The 21,070-nt window shown below is 42.1% G+C and overlaps 1 protein-coding gene across 1 annotated transcript; it reads right to left on the bottom strand.

Annotated features, from left to right (window-relative positions):
• Positions 1–2,367: 2,367 nt before the first annotated feature.
• Positions 2,368–21,070, bottom strand: lurap1 (leucine rich adaptor protein 1). The gene is made up of 2 exons (XM_069725348.1): positions 20,315–21,070; positions 2,368–9,717 (listed from the first exon to the last, which is right to left on the bottom strand). The coding sequence occupies exons 1-2, from the start codon at positions 20,525–20,527 to the stop codon at positions 8,821–8,823; spliced, it is 1,110 nt and encodes a 369-aa protein (XP_069581449.1). The 5' UTR covers positions 20,528–21,070; the 3' UTR covers positions 2,368–8,820.

Genomic DNA, 21,070 nt, shown 5'->3' with positions numbered 1-21,070 from the left:
CTGTGCATTTATAGCCATGCCCACAGCGTGCACTCCACACACTTGCCACCCACTGTGGAAGAAAACACGCTCAAGTGGAAATAAAATTACCCTGTCAGCGCTCTGAATAGAACACAGGTTGAAGCAGTGAAATTGACATAATCAGTCGATTAGCTGCGAGTTAAAAAACTGCTGCTACAGTCTGCCTCCAGCAGCGGCGGGTCTGACGGCTTCTTGCGGTTGTTGGTTGTAAAGTGAAAGTCTTTGCTGACACAGGCGTCAACACCAGCCGCAAACACTTAGTCTGCTTCACTTAGGAGAGCTATGCATTAGCAAACAAAACCACTGTCTCCTGGACAGTGAAAATCGATGGCTGACACCGACACCAGCAAACATTAAAACACAGCAGTCCATCTAAGCAGAGCTGCATGTCAGCACAGATTTAGCTTCTCTGGAAGTTAAAGGAAGGCCTTCACTTACCTGGAAAATGATATGTGCAAACTCTCAAGCATTTCTTTATTCATTCATTTATTTATAGTTACATGTATGCTACTTTAATGCAATTTAACCCCCCAATTTGCCTGCATATGATGCTTTTGCATGTGTTTTAACAAGAGAGATTGCTGGAATAAGTTATGAATGTGAAGTGTGTGTATGTTCCAAAGGTTTACATGATTTATAGCTGAAGTTATTTTATGTATTTTTTAAGTGTTTTTTTTAAGGGAATCATAAATATTCTAAACCCCATCATGAAATTATTACTTGAATGCAGTTATAAACTCATTTGTAGCTGGTCCTCATTTATTGGTTCAGACAAAACTCCACTCTTCAACCTTCCTCTCCTCACCGATCAGCATCTGAGCCTTGACAGCTGAGTGACCGGCCTCTCGCCCACCCTGAGGGCTTCCTCATACCCGTCCTCTTAACATCTTCTCACCCACACATCCCGTCGTTCTCACCTCAATCTGTTAATCCAACCAGATTACCCTCAGATCAGCAACACATGACCGTCCTTCTAATCCCCTCAGCTTCTCCCCTGACAGGTCGCTATTAGATTACATGCCACTGATACAGTCTGTCTTCTTTAGCTGTAATGCTGCTTGAGCTTTAACTAGATGGGTGAAACATGATGATACTGGCTTTGTACGTTCATACAGACAGACATGGAGAAGCAGTCAAATACAAATGCTGCCATAAACCCTTTTGACTTGTGACCCCATGAAGGTGTGATCGTGTGAGGAGGTGTGTTCCTCCCACTGCAAGTATGGAGTCACAGTGTTACACGTTGGTCCATGGACTGAAATATCTCAACAACTATTAAGCACATTGTCATGAAATCTAACATACATTTATGACATGCAGTGGATGAATCTTAATGATCACCAATGATTCCTTGACTTTAGCAGTCAACCATTTTCAAAGCAAACATTTTTGACCTACCATTGTAGGGAAAGCACAGGTGTATTGACGATGGCTGCGTTCCACTTGGTGAAGGTCCTGCTTTTGTGCATGTTGGTTCGCTGTCATGGCTTGGTGGGAAACTTAATGGAATGGAGCCATCATTAATACACCTGTGCTTTCCTTACAACGACAAGTCAAAATGTCTGCCGTGAAAGAGGTTTTCCGTTCTGGATAAATTCTCAAGATTTTAGTAAAACCTTGGTGTCACATCTTAATTTGCCAATATTTTTGGTCCATGACTATCCACAAAACTATTTTGAAGCTTTCCTATAATTATTGTACCTGCTGTTTCATTGTAAGCATGCCTCATGGGGGTGGGATCGAGACAGGTTGATTTAATCACATGACCAAACCTGGTATTTATTTTCAGTGGTTTGTTGTTCTGATGGTTTTGAATTGAGGCTAAAAGCTTGAAACTGTCATTTTTTGAAGTAACCTTACTCTTACATGTTGAATATCATGTGATTTACTGTCTTAAAATCTACACATATTGTGTATTTGTGTATTTATTCCAGTACTTTACATATCTTCTTCCTGCCTGAACCAGGACAGTGATGCTTTCTCTATTTTCATCACAAGGCATACTGCACTCAGGTCTTTGAAGTTGATTGCGGAAGGCAGCCATTGACTGCTTTGAGTGCTATATGGATCTGCATTGATAAACCTTTGTGGGAGTACGAGGCCAAATATTGATCACGGAATATACATAAAAGCATTGAGAGTAGTTGACATAAAGAGGTCAGGAGAGGAAAACCAGCTGCTGAACAGGGACACTGGTTTTAAATTTACAATTCTCATGGGAAATATTTGACACACTGTGAGAGTTTTCTCAAACTGATCCCAGAGAAGCGAGTCAAACAAAAAATGATGTTTTGAGGAGAAACATGATGATCTTCTACTTTCCATTTTAAGAGACAACACAAGAAAAACATTTAAAATATCTTTAATCATTGGATAAGCTTGTATAATTTACATACTGCATAATATAATTTTCCACATCAACCAACATAACCAGTTCACTGTCACTGTCACAAGAAAAAAAAAAGGTTTTCTCTGGACACATGGTATAACAAAATTTTAACAAACCAAAAAAGCAACAACAAAAAAAAAGCATCGAAAATTAAAAAATAAAAACATTCCACTCACTCAAGCAAGACATCGATTCAGCTGATCCAGTGAACTGCAGTCGGTCTCTGTGGCTTTTATCTTCCGATCCTTTATGCTTTGTTTTGTCTAAGTTAAGTTTTGGACCTGGTTCAGAGCCCAGTGTGCGCTCAGCGGGGGGTTTTTTCAATTCACTTCCATGCCTTTGAAACGTTTGAGATGTGAACAAAACACCCATAAACACGTGAATAAAATATAAATAAGATTCAAGAACAGGAAATGCTGTCAGGTTCCTCGGGACCCACGTCGGTCCCAGGATGAGTTGTGCTTGCGTATGTATAGGGGGAAGAAATAACACAGCAGGACACTGGGAGTGGGAGCTTCCTTTGAGCTGCATGCTGAGCACTCAGCTCACTGTTTATCTCTCCACTGCCTTCAGGGAGACATAACCAGTCTGTCTGTAAAATTCAAAACAATTGCCACAAACTTGCCAGAAAAAGGCTCTTGACAGCATTTCAGGTGGCTAATAGAGAGGGTGGCTGCGCTGTATACCAATGCTGAACAGAGCAGCGGGGAGTGTGAGAAAAAAGAAGTAAAATCAGTGCTCGAAAGGATTTACTTTGCTGCGATGAAACTAAAATGCTGGATTCTTAGTACCTGGAGAAATGTGGATTCCTAATGTAATAAAGTGGAAATGTTTCAAGTGTCAAATGTTTAACAGTGTTTAATAGAGACATCAAAATGTTTTGGACTCGACAAGATATATTTTTTTTCACATCTTGTTTTACATACTGTCAAAGACATAATAAAACATGCCATATATTGCCTATTTAGCATGTGGGTTCTTTATTTAATTGCTAATGTCTCCCATAACAATGAAAATCAGTTCTAAAAAGGGACCTTTTGTAACATGTTGTCAGTAACAGCTTTGTTAATAGCTAATGAATCAATTACTAATGCTTTATAGATCAGTTTTTGGCCTTTCTATTTGCAGACAATGTAGTTACATTTTGGTTATCCATTCATCTGATTAATCACTGCTCATGTATTTCCCATTTTATATAATCTCTACATGTATGAATATGAATAATTCATTAATAAAGTGGTTATAAGGGTTATTAAGGTATTAATTGACTTTGGTCTCTAGAATTTAGTGGTCAAATGATCAGACCAGTCAAAAGGATTATTTTACAATCAAATGTTATTATTTAATTATGACTGATCTATAAAGCATTAGTAAATAATAATAATAAAAAAAAACATTGTTTAAGCCATTAGTTACAACTACTTTACAAAGGGTACCTTATTAAAAGGTCCACCTTTTAAACTGATAACAGCATCTATTTCAAATTTCATCTCATCCTCCATCGATTCAAAGAATATCGCTACACAGGCACGGCAGTAAACATTGTTTTATGTAGCCACTGGAGCTGAAGCCTGCTGGGCCCCGTTGTCATGGCAACCGTGTCCATGCGGATATCCACTCATCTATGTAATCACGCTGTTTGTCTTGTGCCCAGAATAGCCGGAGGGTGCAGGCACCTGAAGCCAATGCAAACACGTCACGCACCGGGCATCCGATAAATCCTGGACATGGGAGAGGTCGGGACAGAAGGATTTCAGGGAGCTGCTCTGCCCAGCTGTATTCGCCTTCATACCCTCTGAAAATTCTCTAAAGCGAGGAGACATTTCTCGCAGCTTCGATTGAAAGGTATTTTCCACAGGCTTTCCAGAAGTGAGTAATACTTCCACTCTTGCTCAGGCACTGCAATTACTATCCTTCTTTCAAAAACAATCAGACCACAAGCAGCTCCTCCTGGCACCTAGACTGTCAGCACTCATTACATCTCTGCCAAGGAGTGGTTTAAAACAATGCTCATATTCCAATTTTAAACTGGATGCGCCCAGTGAAAACACATTAAACCATCATGGGCTACAGTATATCTTCAGAAAGACACATTATAGCTCTGTGTAATGGCTTTTACAGGTTTGTTCCCTGCACTAAAAATGCAGGTTTTTTTTTTTTTTTTTTTTTTCCATATGCCTCAGCTAATTTGGAAAGAAAACCACAAACTAGCAGAGCCGACGTTTTTTTTGGCATGCGATATTGCTTTACAGCCAACACATATGTTAAAAAGGAAAGGAGGTTTCAAATGAGTTCATGTCTATACTAGGGGTTGGAAGATACACCACGGCGGAAGTTACTATTCAGATATGGATTCACGCTCTGCTTGGATTCGGAAAGAGAAAAGCGAGAAAGATGTTCCCATTCATCCAAGAGCCCAAGGTCAAGGTTTAGCTCACTTTTCCTCGCTCGTCTACGGGACTGGCCCGTAGTCGCCGTTTCTTCTTCGCGGTGCCCTCTCCGGCGGGTGGGCATTGTGTGCGCATGACGTGTGTATTGGCACGGACCGAACGTTTCCATCAAAACCCGGTGTGGCGGTGGAAATGAAAAGAAAGGCGGGAGGAGAAGAGAGGAAACACTTCAGTGAGTCAAACACAGAGATGTCGAGCTAAACGTCTCCGCGTAGCTGCATAGGGAAATCATTTCTTTACAGTAAATCCTGGCGGAACATGAAATCAAATGAACTGGCTTGCAACTTGCCGTTGTGACGCATTGAGTTCGCTCTTTATCCATCAATTAACGATTGTCCAAACACAGCTTAGCGACACAATCATCAGCGTGTCTATCAAACGAGCTTTTGCAGTACAATAGTAGCTCGGCATTACTTCAAAGGCGAAGAGTTACAGGTTCAAAAGCCCCGTTTGCAACTAACACATCATGTCCATATTTTCCCGCTGCGAGTCGGAAGCTCTCGGAGTTTAGGTTCGTGTTCGGCTACGTCGGGAAGATTTCCCTCCGGCCTCTCCGGCCGACCCAATCCGACCCGTCATCTCGGAAACCTTTTGTGTCGTAACTCTAGAAGTGAAACATACAGTTTAGAAAAATGAAGAACGAGCGTACGCGTTCATTTTTTTTCTCTTTGTTTTTAAATTACTTTTCAATACGAAAGCCACTTTTCCACCGCCGGTACCGGCTCGGTCAAATTCTCCTCCGCTCGCTTGTTTTGGTTTTCCATCGGGCAGAGGTTGTGGTACCCCGGCACTAATTTTTGGTATCGCCTCCGTCGAGGTTCCGAGCGAACCGAGCCGACAGTACGGGGTGACGCAAAAAAGACTGATCGGCCGGAGACAAAAGTTTTCACCGTTTGTGTGACGAGCCCGCAAACGCGTCGTTGTTAACTGGCCACGCGGCAATCGAGCTGCGGTCAAATGAGGACGCGTGTTATCAGTGGTTAAAGGATTCAGGCGCGGCGTCGGAAACGACCTCGCTGCGGTTGCATCTGGCTTCACGTTGATGGATTTCTATTTTCAGAGGCAAACAAAGTTTTGAAAAGTACCTGGTGCCAAAAACTGGTCGTCTTGAGCAAAAGACAGCACCGGCAATGGAAAGGAAGCTGGTACCATTTATAGCCACCAAGTGCACATTTAAAACCCCTTTTGGAGGCTTCGCTTAAAGCGAGTCACTGAAAGTAGCCTACGTTTCCAACTGACTGGCTGATTAAGCTGACTTAACGTTATCTTAATTAGCTAATAGCTAGCTACAGTGCCACCGACTGTTCATTTAAGACGGCAAAATTAATTAATTTGCTAAAAAGGGAAAAAAAAAAAAAAAAAAAAAAATGAGAATCTAGCTCTTGTCTACCTCAGCCTGAGATTTCAATATTAATTCATCATTAATATGTGTGAAATGAACACGCGCCGTATGCGAGAACAGAAAAAGTAACCGGGTGTGGCGACATCAATTAAAAGGGCTCGGGGGCAAATTCAGTTGGGTGGTTTCAAAGAAAATTTGCAGCGTTTATTCCAATGCATAAAAGTGTATGAGGTTAGAAGCCCATTACCTTTACGGTGTTATGACTGTGTGTACCAGGTATTAAAAAAACAACAACAAAAAACGCACGTTGTTTTGGTTGCAGAAATAAAACTCAGGTGATACGCTGAAAAAGTTCCAAACGATTCCCAGCAGTGAGAGAAAATGAGCTCAAGTTAAGGTCGTGTGTACCTTTTACGAAGAGCTTTTCTTGACAGGTTCTACCGCAGCACACACAGTGCGCGCAGATTATGTAATATGTTCCACGTCTACCAGATGTGTTGCGCGATCCCTGCACCATGACTTAAGTGCAGACCGGTAGGAGGTGAAGTAACGCTGTGATGAATGAGACGAAAATGTTTGAAAACCTTTGGGACTCGTCTATTCTTATTCGAACCTGACGGGCCAGCTGTGCTCAGACAGGCAGTCGGCATCTGCCTCTCTCTCTCACACACACACACACACACACACACACACACACACACACACACACACACACACACACACACATAACAAATACACACATTTCCTCATCAGTAGTGCTGTCATCTATTGAAGAATAGACGTTATTATTAGATTTGCAGAGAAGAGGCCGCTTATGTAAGCCAGTAGCTTCAAGAAATATTGCTTTTCTTGTTCGATTGTGTTTGGTCTTCCACGCATTTCCCACAAATCAACCAATAAAGCTCTCAGCACAGGGCATGCAACGTCCACACGGCCGGCGTAACACGTTTACCAGTCGACACTCAGGAGCACACAGACTTTCCGTGAAGCCATTTGTACACGTAAGCAGAGGCCAGAAGGAGGCAAAAAAAAAAAAAACTCCGTCAAATCACTCAGATTATCATCACAACAGTGCAGTCATCTCATCAGGGAAAATACAGGCATATGTAGTTAAGGTTTACACCAATCAGGCACAACATCTGCTTCAAAAGAAAACGAACACAGGCTACCATAACTGTTAAAACCGGAGAAAAATATGCAGCCACATTCAGGAATTGCCTACAACCAGTCACGACTAGAACCTGGTGCACAGAGTAGCTGTAGTGAATATACAGGATTGCAAATGGTTGTTTAAGCACTGAACGTATTAGCCCCACAAAGACACAAATGCAAACAGTGGCACATCATTCCAATGAGCGAAACCTTTACTAACTTCAGTGTTGTCTTCTATGTCATTCCTATCATCTACTGTTGGTCAAGGAAGTGTTTGAGGAGAAGCACGCTCACAAATTTGATAATACTTCACTTTTTTTGTCCATACTTTTTCAAGTACTGCCGTCTATAACTATTGGAAGAGTTCAGTTAGTCAGTCCATAAATAAGGGTCTACACAATACATTTTATTTGGGACTTTTATGAGATTGATAAAGAGGGATTTGGTCTAATACCGTTATCTTTAATAGTGTACATCCTCAGTGCTGGAGTTTGTGGGGTGTGGCAGTCATTCCCAACCTGCAAGATCAGGACCCCTCCAATGGGTCCCAAGATAAGTCTAAGGTCCATGTAAGGAAAAAAAACATAAAAATTTTTTTTTTTTTTGCTTCTTTCTTGTAAAGTATTGGACATTTTCCCTTATATCACTCTCAAAACACCTTCAAACTCAACAGTTTGAAATAATCTCACTGGTTGAATGACACAGAGCTTATCACCACAAAACGGCCATCAACTGTGAGAAGAGGGTGAAACTGTTTGCTTTCAAGGTGTCAAAACATAAAAAGGTTGGGAATTACTGTCATAGAGGTCCCATAAAATGTTCAATAAGATGTTTTAAATTAATTTATAGTCCCAAAGCAGCCTTTCTTGTAGATGCTCAGAGTTAGTGTGTATTGGGAATACTTGTTTTAGATGATTTGAGAAAGTCAATTCATAGTCAAGTCGACGTTCAAATGTCAAACAATTTGTAATAATGTTTCAGCTCTCTGGCAGAACGACTCGCTGTGCTTTATTTTTAGGGGAAAATTAAATTAAATTAAATTAAATTAAATAAAAATAAAATTAAAATTAAAAATTAAAAAATAGAAAATTAAAATTAAAAAATAAAATAAAATCAGGGAATGCTAAAAAGACCCTGAGAAAAACTATGACACAGGATTTTAATATTGATTTTCCTATGTTTGTGTGAGGCAGCCATGTTTGGCTAAGTATGGTCAAAATCCTGTAATGTGCATCCACCTTAATACTGACATCAATATCTTATAGGAAGTTAGTGCAGTCACAGGAGGGAACAACAGAGCAAACATGTTTCTGTCTTTCGGACCGAGTGTCTTTCACCACGAAAAGCCTCACTATGTGCATTTCACAACAGCAGTTCTCTCGTCTTTGACCCTTCAGTGATCTGGTCTTTGATGTTGCAGAGGGGATGTTCAACAGTGGCTTTAGTCCCCTCAGTGATTATCACTCTTACAAAAATGTCACATCTTCTTGCGACTGCACCCAGCACCAGTGAGCGTCATACTCCAGATGCATTTTGCCATTCATTTTGCATGTATCCAAGTCGATCTTTCCGTTTTTGTAAGGCTTGAGTTTGGGGCTCTGGTTGGTTCCCAGTTTCTCGCTGAGGCTGGGACGAACTGGGCTGCCTGTTTGTGTGACTGGTTTCTCCAGAATGCCATTGACTTTCACGACTTGCGTCTGGGCATTGTCCTTCAAAACGGGGCTTCCCTTATCCATCTCTGCAGTCTTGGTCCAGACGGGAGCGTCTTGCTTGGGGCCCTCAGACTTGACTTGGGGAGAGCTGACGGGAACTGCTGGATTGCCAGTTCCGGTTCCACCAATCCCGGTCCCGATGACAGCATTGCTAACCCCATTCACAGGTCCACCTCTCACCTGTGTCCCATTTCCAACCCCAGTTCCATTCTCATTTGTCCCAGCTTGAGTTCCAGTTCCAGTCCCGGGCTTCACCCCTACTCCTGCTCCCGTTCCTGCCACTATGACTGCGGCCCCGGGGCCTCCTGTTGTCCGGCCCCCAGCGGTAGCTTCTGACGCCAGCGGGGTGGTGGAGCAGATGACGGACTCCGAGCTGGAGGGGCAGTACTCATCCATGTCGTCCGCCAGGGTGTCCAGATAGCTGCCAATGGAAATGTTGTCCAGCTTGTCATTGGGGTCCTGCAGGCTGCTCCAGGAGCCTCTCCAAGACGTGTCGGGGCCCTCGCCCAGGCTGTACTGGCTGCTGGTCAGGCTGCTGCAGCGGCTGGTCAGCGTGCTGCGCTCCTCCAGCAGCCATTTCACTGCCTCGATGCCCTCGTGGACGGCCAGCAACTGTTGCAGGATCTTCACGTCCACCGAGCGCAAGTGAGCCTGTAGACACATAATAGGAGACATTCTGAAATTACAGGGAAGATACATGGTTATTTTCACTGTGGTCATGTTTTGATAGTGTGCAATGGTGCAACAAAGGAAAAACTGTCTACGTGAGAAGTAGACAGACCCTGAACCTGGAAAACCACCAAGGCGTTGCAGATATTTATTTAAAGCAGTCAGCTTTGGCTCCAGAGACGAGAGCAGACACCATTATGATGCTATTAAACTATTGCAGATTACCATAATTGGAAGAAACACACAAGAGACGCTGGATGACTCTACAATACTAAAAATGGGAAACAAATAAAGTAAAGGTGGAGAGGAAAAGAGCTTACAGTTGGAAATAACAAAGAAACATGACCAAAACTGACTGTGCAGGAGAAGCTGCAGAGAGATGGAAACTTGATACAGTGGAAAGTTTGACACATTAGAAAAGAAAGAGCTTCAAATTCCTTTTGTGGCTTTAAACTACTTTTTAAATGTGTTTTAAATGGTGCAAACTACTTGTAAGTTTATTTATTCATGATGTCATTTGGCAGAAATAAATAAAGTACTAATTACACCAGGAATGTGTGTGTGTGTGTGTGTGTGTGTGTGTGTGTGTGTGTGTGTGTGTGTGTGTGTGTGTGTGTGTGTGTGTGTGTGTGTGTGTTGGAGGCTAAGAAAGCTAAATGGCGAATAAGAGGAAAAAGACGGCTGCAGTCATGGAAAATTCCTCCCCAGAATACATTTGCAGAGGTTTGCAGTGAAGTGCAGGGCCAGGAGGTGATATATTATGGCACCGACGTTCAAAGCTCGGCCTGACGACATCCACTCAGCTCTGCAGATAACTACTCTCTCTGTCTCTTAAAGTTTTGATTTCTCAGCATTTCTCAATTTCTTCTGTATAATCATCTTTTTTTTGTTTGAATGTATTAGTGTCTCTTACTGTGCCCCCAAATGGAATCATATTGTAAAAATGTACAATTTATACAACTTAACACTCTGTAATTGTGTATTTTTGTCTAAAAACATGGTTTAATAGTGAACATTCTCCATAATTCAGTCACATATATGATTTTATCTATAAGATGTCTTTCCATTGAGTTAGAAATACTTAAATCTCTCACTTAAGTAAGAGTAACAATACCATACTAATAAAAAGTAAGCATGTAAGTATGACCTGCAACATGTATTTAAAGTGGGAAAAGTAAAACTATTCAATTCAGAAAGTGGCCCCAGTAACTCTATTATTGTATTTATTATCATAATTCAGTTCTAATGCATATGTTTTTAAGTAGTGCAGTGTAGTTAGTGAAGCTGGAGCTATTTTTAACTATGTTGTGAACAGCTGGTTGAGTCTAACCATTTAAAAAAAACAAAAATCGCCAAATGTTTCTATTTATAAATTTTCAAAGCGAATTGGAACTATAACTGCCAGATAAATGTAGTAAAATAAGCTTCATGTCGAGGTGCCAAAGCTCACAAAGGTCGGGAAACAACAGTTTAGATAATACTGCATCCTCACGTTTAACACACAGGTTCATGCCAAACTTGTCAATTGTCTGAGTGCTTAGAAACTTTCAAATAGGTTGTTCAATCGACTCGAATATTGCAGAGGCTTACCTAAACCTCAACTGTAACCATGCCGAATCCCAAACCTTATTCAAAGTGTAACTCTTAATCTGAAACTACAATGTTAAGATCAACAGAAAACACAGAGCAGCAGATCAAAACACCTGAGATAGGAGGGGAGGCAGAATGTCTTTACGGTATAGAGTGCAAATCTGCTGACGTCAAACTGTACGCTAAATTACACCGGCAGACACAGCGCTAACAACGACAGGAGAAGGACACGTGAACGGGGTACAGGAGAGTCATTAAATATCAACACATACTACTTGAGAATAGAAATATACAGTACAGATACTGTATTTAACCCCCTTGTGCTACATATCATATGGCTGCCAGGACGAGCGGCATGAATAAGAGCGGAAGATCGTATGCGTGGCTCTAAACCCGCTGCTAACCTGGCACACATACATTCGGGGCGGGGTTCAGGTTTGAGGTTTTTGGCTGGCAGCGACTGAGTGCCTAATGAGGGGGGCAATAAAAGCAGCTCCATGCCTGTCGGTGCTGAGGTGGCACAAAGCTACCGAAGCGCTGTGCTCCACCAGTCTGTGAACACTCTGCTGCTGATCTGTGCCTGTCTGAGAGTGCACATCGACTGAGTTCATTGCCTCCGTCGCATCTTAATGCTTTTCTGATGGGGGAAGGCTGCAATGTCGGTTTGTTGTTCTTGTGAAAAGTCAAAATTGAAAACATAAAATAGTCAAATAGAAGGAAGGAAAACAAGCTGAAAAAGTAACCGCAGACCAGATTAGAGCTTTTTGTCTTCTGATCTGTCTGCATGCCTGCTTTATTGTGGTGTTGTAGGTTATCCATTTATAAATCAACTGCATTAACAATTGAGAACATACGAATACATCCTTTAAACAATGTGCATTTCATTTTTTGCAAAGGATTAAAAATGTCCTGTTTGTACCAACCGTGGACTCTTTCCAGTTTGCATTCATGCCAACTGTGTATTAAAATTGTTTGTTATGCTGCTGTTCCTGGAGGGATTTCTGCCACCCCCGTCATTTTCATTATTTCAAGATTATTGATTACAGCTTTTAACTATGCAGCAAAGTCCAACACGGTCATTATAGAGAAGACTCTGTCAAATGAAGAAGGTCAAAAAGTGTTAGTAGACAGCATGAGAGCGATTAATGACACCTCATTAATTTTATCTTTGCATTTTTGGAGTCATCAGTACAAACAGATTCAGTTGTCTAACTTTGGCGTGAGCCCAAACGTGCCACCTGGCCAATCAATAGGATCCTGGAAAGCTCATGTTGCTGCCTTTTATATCTGGTACAGAATGGCACGTGTGTGCGAGCCCTGCAAACAAATCAAAGTAAAGATTCAATAATTAAAACAATTCTGCTGATGAAGAGAGAATAATCTGCCTCATGAACTATTTTCTAGAAAACCCAGTGAATTAAGTAAATACAACTTAATCTATTACTGTATAAATTAGTGTGTAATTGGATAAATCATTAGGCACCATTTTCATTTACTGAAAAACAAATCATAATAAACCAATACTGCAAATCACCCGTTTGTTTGTGAACTTCTACTTGGAAGCTGCGAGTCTAGTTTTTTGGCCATCACCATCTTAGTCTCTTAGAGCCACAATTAACCCTTTTCAGACTCAGGGTGTCACAATATTGGTGTTAACCACGATATTGGTAAGAACCTAAAATTCTTTTGTCGGGATGTAATACGCAGATTAGATCTTCCCACTGATTCCTCACTAGTGTAAGGGACTGAACCTAAGGGCATTATGCCCAGCCACCTGTACTGCCCCATGACTGCACCCCAGGCATGTCAATCAAACAGTGTTCACTTTTCAGACCGGCAGACGTCCATTTCTTTATACAGTCTATGGGTTTTACACATGGCGCATTAACCGAACTCAAAGAAAAACTCTCTCAACTGAGTACACCAACACCCACAGGAGGAGACGACTGACAGCAACAGTAAAACTTGAGAGATATCGTCTGCGTGAGCGAATTCAACTGTCAGTATGTTTCCTTTCCTGACTTAAACTGACCTACTTTTATCTATCTTGAAGTAAAATGAACAAGTAGAGAACAAGGCCATACGAGGATGCTCCAACATCCCATACATACCTTCAGCAACATGTTCTGATTGTTAAAAAGTTTATGGATAATCCGTTGGACTTGTTTTTTTTTGTAATCTAATGTCAGTTGTTGTAGTTTTTTACACTATCTTGGACATTTTTTCCTTTGGCAATGTGGATTTTTTTTGGCAGAGAAAATTGTGGCGCAGTTTTTAGAATCCCATCTTTGGACAGAATTGTTTTTACAGGGTTACACAACACACAAACCACAGATATAGCTGCTAAAAGATTGTGATGCATTTTAGAAAAACGTCCTGACTGATTTATGTTACTCGTTACAAACTCCTCATTTTAAGGGATTGATCTATTACACAACTTTCAGTACAGCATTACTGGATAATTCTGCTTTATTACATCTTCTCTTACTTTTATTGTTTCAGACATCATTCCTTTCTGCAATAATTATATTCTTGACCTGTGTGAAACCTGTTGTCAGTTGATGGCTCCTCTTTCTTCCCTCCATTTGTCTGTGTGTGAGGTTATTACCTCATCAGTTACTTTGGTGAGTGCAGTGGTATCATGACTATATATAACCATGAAAATAAAACTCTTGTTTTGACTTGTAAAAAGAACACAATCATCCTTTAAGCATTTACTTAGATATTTTTTTGTATCATTCATTTGAGACATTTTGCATCAACATGCTCCCGAGAAGTGTAAACATAGGCATTCAGTCATGATAGCGTTTTACCTCGGCTAGGGGTAAAAAGTAAGGAGCCTTAGGTTTAGCCACCAAAAAACATGTGGTTGGGTTTAGAAAAAACGATTTAGTCAGTGTTTTCTTCTTCATCACTTTCTTATGAACTCTGCTGGGTGAAAGTCCTCGAACTTAAATACTTTTCTACCTTATGAAATTACCTCGGTCACACAACGTCCTCCTCTGACCCGGCCGTGCATGTACTTATCATGCCAAGGCAAGACAAAACGTCAAACCGTCATGGCATCCTCTCTTGGACTGACGGGTGTATTACACGCTTTGCGTCCTACCGGCCTGATGCAGTGCATCGTGATGACATATGCACAGCTGACGTGTGATCTGTGACGCAGTCTCTCCCGTGTGGCGAGAACAGCTTCCCAATGTCACACAGCTACCGAGCAGACTGCTGACTCACTGCCAGCTGGGACACACTAGTTATCTCACACACCAGCAAAATAAACACACGCACGCTCTCGCTCTCTCTTGCTCTCTTTTTTATATCCCCTGGTGTCCCTGTCTGTCGTTTCACCTTCCCAATCTAACTCAGGGCCATCTGCAGACAAGCAGCGCCCTTGTGGTCCCTCCGGTTTCCATTAGGCAGCAGAAGGTCGGCCCCGGCTCTCCATGAACCTTCAGCAGCTCCATCTGTCTGCATTCACCTCTGAATGCATGCACTGTAAATTATCCACTCATTCTTGTTTCTCCTTTCTACAAAACGGCAGGCATGTGTTGAATGGCAACATGCAGGATATCGTGGCACAGTACAAGTCAAACCAAATGAAGAGAAATGTTTCATGAATCTACTATACACTCCAGAAATATGCTGCATTTGAATCCTGGTTGGACATGAAAACAGAACCAGCAGCTTTATATTTGACGCTATTCATCTCACTTCTGAAAGAGGACACATAAAGGCCCTCCCTTCTTTTCCCATGTCCATGTATTTTCATGCAAAACCTAATGTCAAAACATACCAGTGACAACGCATTGTAAAATTAGAAGTCAACAAAACATGGATATGTTTTTCCTCATGGCTGATAAGTCCCGTCAGTCTCACTGATATTAAAGTTGCAATCGACAAAACAAGACAGAGGGGAAGTGAAACACAGTAAACAAAATGTGGTGAAGGAATTAAGGAGCTGCAGGTCATTTCAGTGTGACTTCTGTGAGGAGATAGCCAGCAGACAGAGAGAGAAGACTAAGATTGAACAGACTCGATTTTGAATCCGTGCAGCTGAGCCCTGCGCTCAAAGCTGACTTTGCACTGACATTCATCTGCCCAGAGGTGGAAGACAGAGATAGAGCACGACGGGGGAAAGCTACAGAGAATGAAGAGGAGGCGTTGACAAAAAAGGAGAATGACAAACCTCGAGCAACAACAAGATTAGCTCTTTGATAGACGATCATGAATAAAATGCAAGAAGCAGCTAATATACAAGAGGCCTTCAGTGTCAGTGTGTGCATCTTGTGTGTGTGGGGGGGGAGGGGTGGGGGGGGGTGACTGCCAGTCGTCTGTGGTCGTAGAGGAGTGTCTCTATCCAGTAAATCTGTTTAGATCCATAGGAGAGTGTGTCTTTGATTAGACAGCTGGAGACTAAAACTGAGATGAACAGCAGCACTGAAATCACTCCAAGCAACATGTATCTGCCCTCAGCTCCCTTTGATGTTAAATTTTCTCTACAGTACCAAGCTGCAGACATTTATTTCATGAATGAAGCACATTTTCTACATGTTAGTCACCTCTGAGACCTTGTTCTGACCCTGTACACACATTTTTGCAAAAGTAATGATAACATATAGCTTGTTCAAGTGCAATCAACTGTGCATCAGGTAATCGCGCTGTCAGTACATATTTGACAAAAGTTTTGTTTATTTATGAATTTAATGATGATGTCATTTCTCAAGCAAAACTGCCAAATATCCACTGGTTCAGCATCACTAATGTGAGTGTTTTCTGGGTGTTTTCTCTTTTACGTAATTGTATAAATCTGTAGGTTTTGAATCATTTGAAGACATCTTTCTAAACTCTGCACAGGAATCAGAAATGTTTTGGTGTAATGCGATTAATTATTCAGTCACTTTAGAAGGTAATCATTAATTCAAACAGCAATATGTTGATGCCTTAGTTTAAAGTAACAGATGCCCAGATTCAAACAAACAGGTAAGCCAAGAAATGTGTTCTCAATGCAGAAAGTATTATGTTGTTCCATTATGCTGAACAGAAACGATCAGGTACGATTCCTTTAGAAACAAAGTAAAAGGCTTTATCAAAGGTCAGATCTGATGGGCCGATGGTTTGTCTGTACCGTCGGTGTGTTTTGATGTTATTAGAAGTTTACATAACAGTAAGGAAGCGTGGTTGTTCCAAAATGCAGCACGACATCCTGGTTTTCCTGACGTTTAACAAGACGCAGCGCATCGTTCCATTATTGGTGCTGATACACAGACAACACACACACACACACACACACACACACACACACACACACACACACACACACACACACACACTTGAACGTACAGTAGAGAGATGCTGCAGCCCACCATCACCACACTGCGTGCGTGCAGATGCAGAGTAACCGATGAATGAGAAACAGAAAGCTTCACACAAACACAAACAAACACACAGCAACAGTGAAAACAGAAGCAGATATTAGCCTGCTCCTCAACACCCTGTCTGTTAATGTGGGTCTTATGAGCTTATCAGCATGACAGAAAGTGTTGGGGGGGGAGAATAAAACAACACATCCAGGGAGTCTGCTAGACTGGATGCACGACTGTGTGCACAAGTGAGCTTTTCCCTTTCACATCCCTCTGCAGACACTCTGCACATGCACTGCTGCACATCTTACTAAGCAGATTTCTGATGAAAGTGCAATGCTTCCATCTTTTCCTCTGCACTCTCACGACTCTACACCACTCTCACAGATGAATGAAAAAAAACACACACACACACACACACACACACACACACACACACACACACACACACACACACACACACACACACACACACACACACACACACACACACACACACAGAGGAGCAGGCCGGCTCTGTGCTCAAAGTTTCACTCCCCTCCAGTCAGGAAGTAGCTCTTTATCACCAACACTCCTCTCTCTGTCCTCCCTCCTTCGCAGCAGACCTGATTAATGATGGACACTCTTAACAAATCTGTCTGGTTCTCTGGTCCCATCAGATTTATAGAAACTCTGGATGCTTTGTGAATCCGAACCAGGCACGTTGGCCAAATATGCCCTTGGGAACTGGCTGACATCAGTGCCTGGAGGAAGTGCACACTAAAGGTCAGCTTCTCTGCAACTGAGCACAACAGTTATTCTCTCTTTAACATTCACCTTTTTGACATTTTGCCAACTGTTATTAATGCCAAGAGACGATCATATAATGGACAAAACTCAGTGAATGAATTATCTGTTCTCATAGTGGTCCCATACCCAGAGATCCGATATGAATCACATCTGGAACCACGTACTGTATACATAAAGCCCAGACGTGATACGAGTAAAATACAAATTGGTTTCTTCACACTTTGGTGAAAAAATTTATTGGAGTCATGTGAAGGAAAAAACCAATTGGACCTTGGCCACTTCAGTATGTAATGTTAAAGTAGTTACTCATTCAGAAGAGTTGCCACTGCTACACGAGTCACATGTTCAGTTCAGAAAGTTGGGGGGCACATCATGAGTTGCTTTTCGGGTCATATTAGGGACAACTGTCATCTCACTGGTTGTGTATTGAAAGGTCAATTAATAAAGTCTAACTTGAAACTGACTGAACTTTGAGAACCAGTGAGGCCAAAGACGACGACGACAACAACAACAACAACAACAAAAAGTCATATCCAAGGATGTGCTGCTTTAAGGTTTGGTGTTTATGCTCCGAATAGGAAAACAATGGCTCACACTAATGCAAAGCACATCTACCTGTGATCATGTATAAAAGGCTGAATAATGATCAGGCCAAGATGATTCACCTTATTACTATTATTCACTGGCAATGTAAACTAAACTAAAAGGTACCCCTACGATCAAAAAGAAAGTCACATGGCAGAACACTTCAACTAAAAGCCGCACATTCCTGAAAGTGATAATGACGGCCAATAATGTTTCTTCAGGAAGTGCTCATTTACAGCACAACACAGCACTATGTCCTCCTTAGGAGTCTGCAGGCTCACATACCACCACCCTTAGCTGGTGCTGCAGCTCCGCAGTGAAGTACGTTTCTATTTCCAACATGTGACCGAGCTGATAATGTGTTTTGGATGTTTGAATGAAACCGACGTGTTTTGGAGAAACGTTCTCAGAAGACAGCCCGCTTTGTTTGGGAGTGCGGTTGTGGCGGTGCATGTGCTCTGTGTCACAACCACAGGCTGGGTGCACGCCTGCATCGGCCACAGGAATGTATGACATACATGATCACAGAAGGGGGCGTGGGGGGTGGGACAACCGGAGAGTGATGCGTTACTGCTTACAGACCTCCGCTGTTTGGAGGACGGTGGGCTCCGTGTAAACAGGAACAAAGAGAGATGCTGTATTTGTTTAAAGGAACCAATCAGCCGCTGCTCAACAGGAAATGATCTGCTGTCGAAACAAAGAAGAGGCGCAGCTGGACAAAAGAAGAAGGTGATATTATTTCATATGTAAAAAAAAATAAAAATAAAATAAAAAAGCAGCTTTAAATATATTTCAGAGGCAGGGCACACTCATACATCACTCATACATCACTAATTCATCAATACATCAAATCTGAGGCCAATGTGTATAGACATACAGTGATGCCTCAATGCTAATTAGTATGAATGCTGTGAGTGGAGTATTAACCACCTGACAACAGAAAAAGAACGAAGTCACCAGAGGACTACAGGCCTTTGGTGGTCAACTCATTTCCAAGCAGCTGTTGGTCTGATGAGGAGCAGCTTGAATTATTGATCGAGTGAGCACGAGGGGCCTTCACGGTTTATTACTCAAGGCGATTGATGCATTTATATTGTTGAAATAGTTTGTTCTTGAATTTTGTCATACTGTCAAGACTATTGTTATTGCAGAAGTACACTCCAATATTACGAAAAAAAAATTCTGGCCATATCACCCACCTCTAAATTACAGTAATAAACAACATTAAATGGAACTGAATGTTCACATTAAGGTTATTCACAAACCCTAAAGCATCTACAGTCAAGTAAAATGCTTTTTCAAGAGTGTGTGTAATTAAGGAATAACTAAAAAGCTGTGGTTAGTGAGGTTACTGGATGCCTGACAATTAGTAGGGGCCTGAAAGCATCTTAAAAATCAGGCAGTCCTGGAGCAACATTCAGTGGTAAGGTCACAGGGAGCATAGAGCCGCAGGAGAAATTTTAAATTCCTGGCGTCTAACTGTTTCCAAATTGAAACTTTTCTGGCCATTTCACAAGAATACTGACATTTCTCAGGGAGTTCCAGTGCGGGCTCTGAGTGCACAGCAGGGGCAGGAAGGAGGGCTTGAGGAGGTCCTTTTGGAGAACTGAACATTTTATTCTCCAATGTCAGCAGATGTGAAGCGGAGCTTTGACGCTTTACACTTAACTGAGGTTTTGACATGGTGATCAATAGGAACACGAAATGGCTTCTGATCAGAAAGAAACTGGACATTTGAATCTCCATCCCAAATAGGCTACGGTCAATTATCCAATAAATGAATTGAATAAAAACATGTAATGTCACAAAACAACAGAAAATCTGAACTAAATGTTAGATAAATTAGGGAATAATTGATCTGATGTAATGTCGAACTGCATCGTTTTAGCCTAACTATAATGCATATTTTTTTAGTAGTTGTTTACTGGATGCATATTTTATTTAGCAATGATACAGTGATTCCCTGATAAATAGCACTTCACAACAACACTGGAGTGAAGCAGCAGAGTTGGATCAGATTATCAGCCTTAATAGAGCTGCATCATTAACACAGCTCTATACTGTGCTGATTTTAGTGAATGACACCCTGGACAACAAGAGTCTGCCACATCCAACAGTCTGCGGGTGTGCGCGCGTGCACACACACACACGCGCGCGCGCACACACACACACACACGCACGCACACACACACACACACACACACACACACACACACACACACACACATATATATATTCGGGCAGAGCACTCTCACCATCTCCATCTTCAATTTCCTGATCTTTTCGTCCAAACTCTTCCTCCCCGTCTCCTTGCCGGTGTCGTGCGCGGTGGCCAGCTTGGCGTCTCCCCGGAGAGAGGATCCCTCCTCCCGCATCCACCTGAGCAAACCTTCGGGAGTCTTCCGGCCGATTTTCACCTCTATGTCTTTGAGATCTGGGATGGTCTCGCTGGCGGTGCCTTCATCCATCGTGTCCGTGCGTTTTAAACGAACAAAAAAAGATCCGCAGGACACAGATTACGTCCTTCTGGTTTCTTTGAGACTGTTGCCTGTCAAGCTGCGAGAGTCACTTCCTATAGGATTGTATGGCATCCTATGCGACTACTGCTGAGTTGGACTGCGCCAGGACAGAAAAACAGTTTGACAACACCAACGCAACGTGTGGGTTGTTCCTGCAGAATGATGCCGGGATAAATCCTTAATTAGTATTTGAACTCTGTCATCATCTTGTGTAAAACTGATGAAGCTTCTGCTGATCATCAAGTGATAACCGGAAGAAAAAAAAATCCAATTAGCTGTTTATTTCCAGTGGCTTGCCGATTGGTTCCCGTGAGGCGGTGACTGCAGTCTGCTCTCCGGAGCTCGGAGTCCTGAGTCTGGTCGCTGCAGCTCGGGGAGGCTGATGTGTCTCACTGGAGATCCCGACACTGAACCACACTGCGCAGATTCCACCTGCATGATGACAGCGACCAACAACCGCAGAGTGGGAGAGGAGGAGACCCCAGACCGTCA

Source organism: Brachyistius frenatus, unplaced genomic scaffold (genome assembly GCF_029030835.1).
Source record: "Brachyistius frenatus isolate BFR_SWC_R1_liver_20210118 unplaced genomic scaffold, ASM2903083v1 Contig_419, whole genome shotgun sequence".
Lineage (NCBI taxonomy): Eukaryota > Metazoa > Chordata > Actinopteri > Embiotocidae > Brachyistius > Brachyistius frenatus.
The sequence above is the reverse complement of the archived record's forward strand: the minus strand, read 5'-3'. Positions and strand labels throughout refer to the sequence as shown.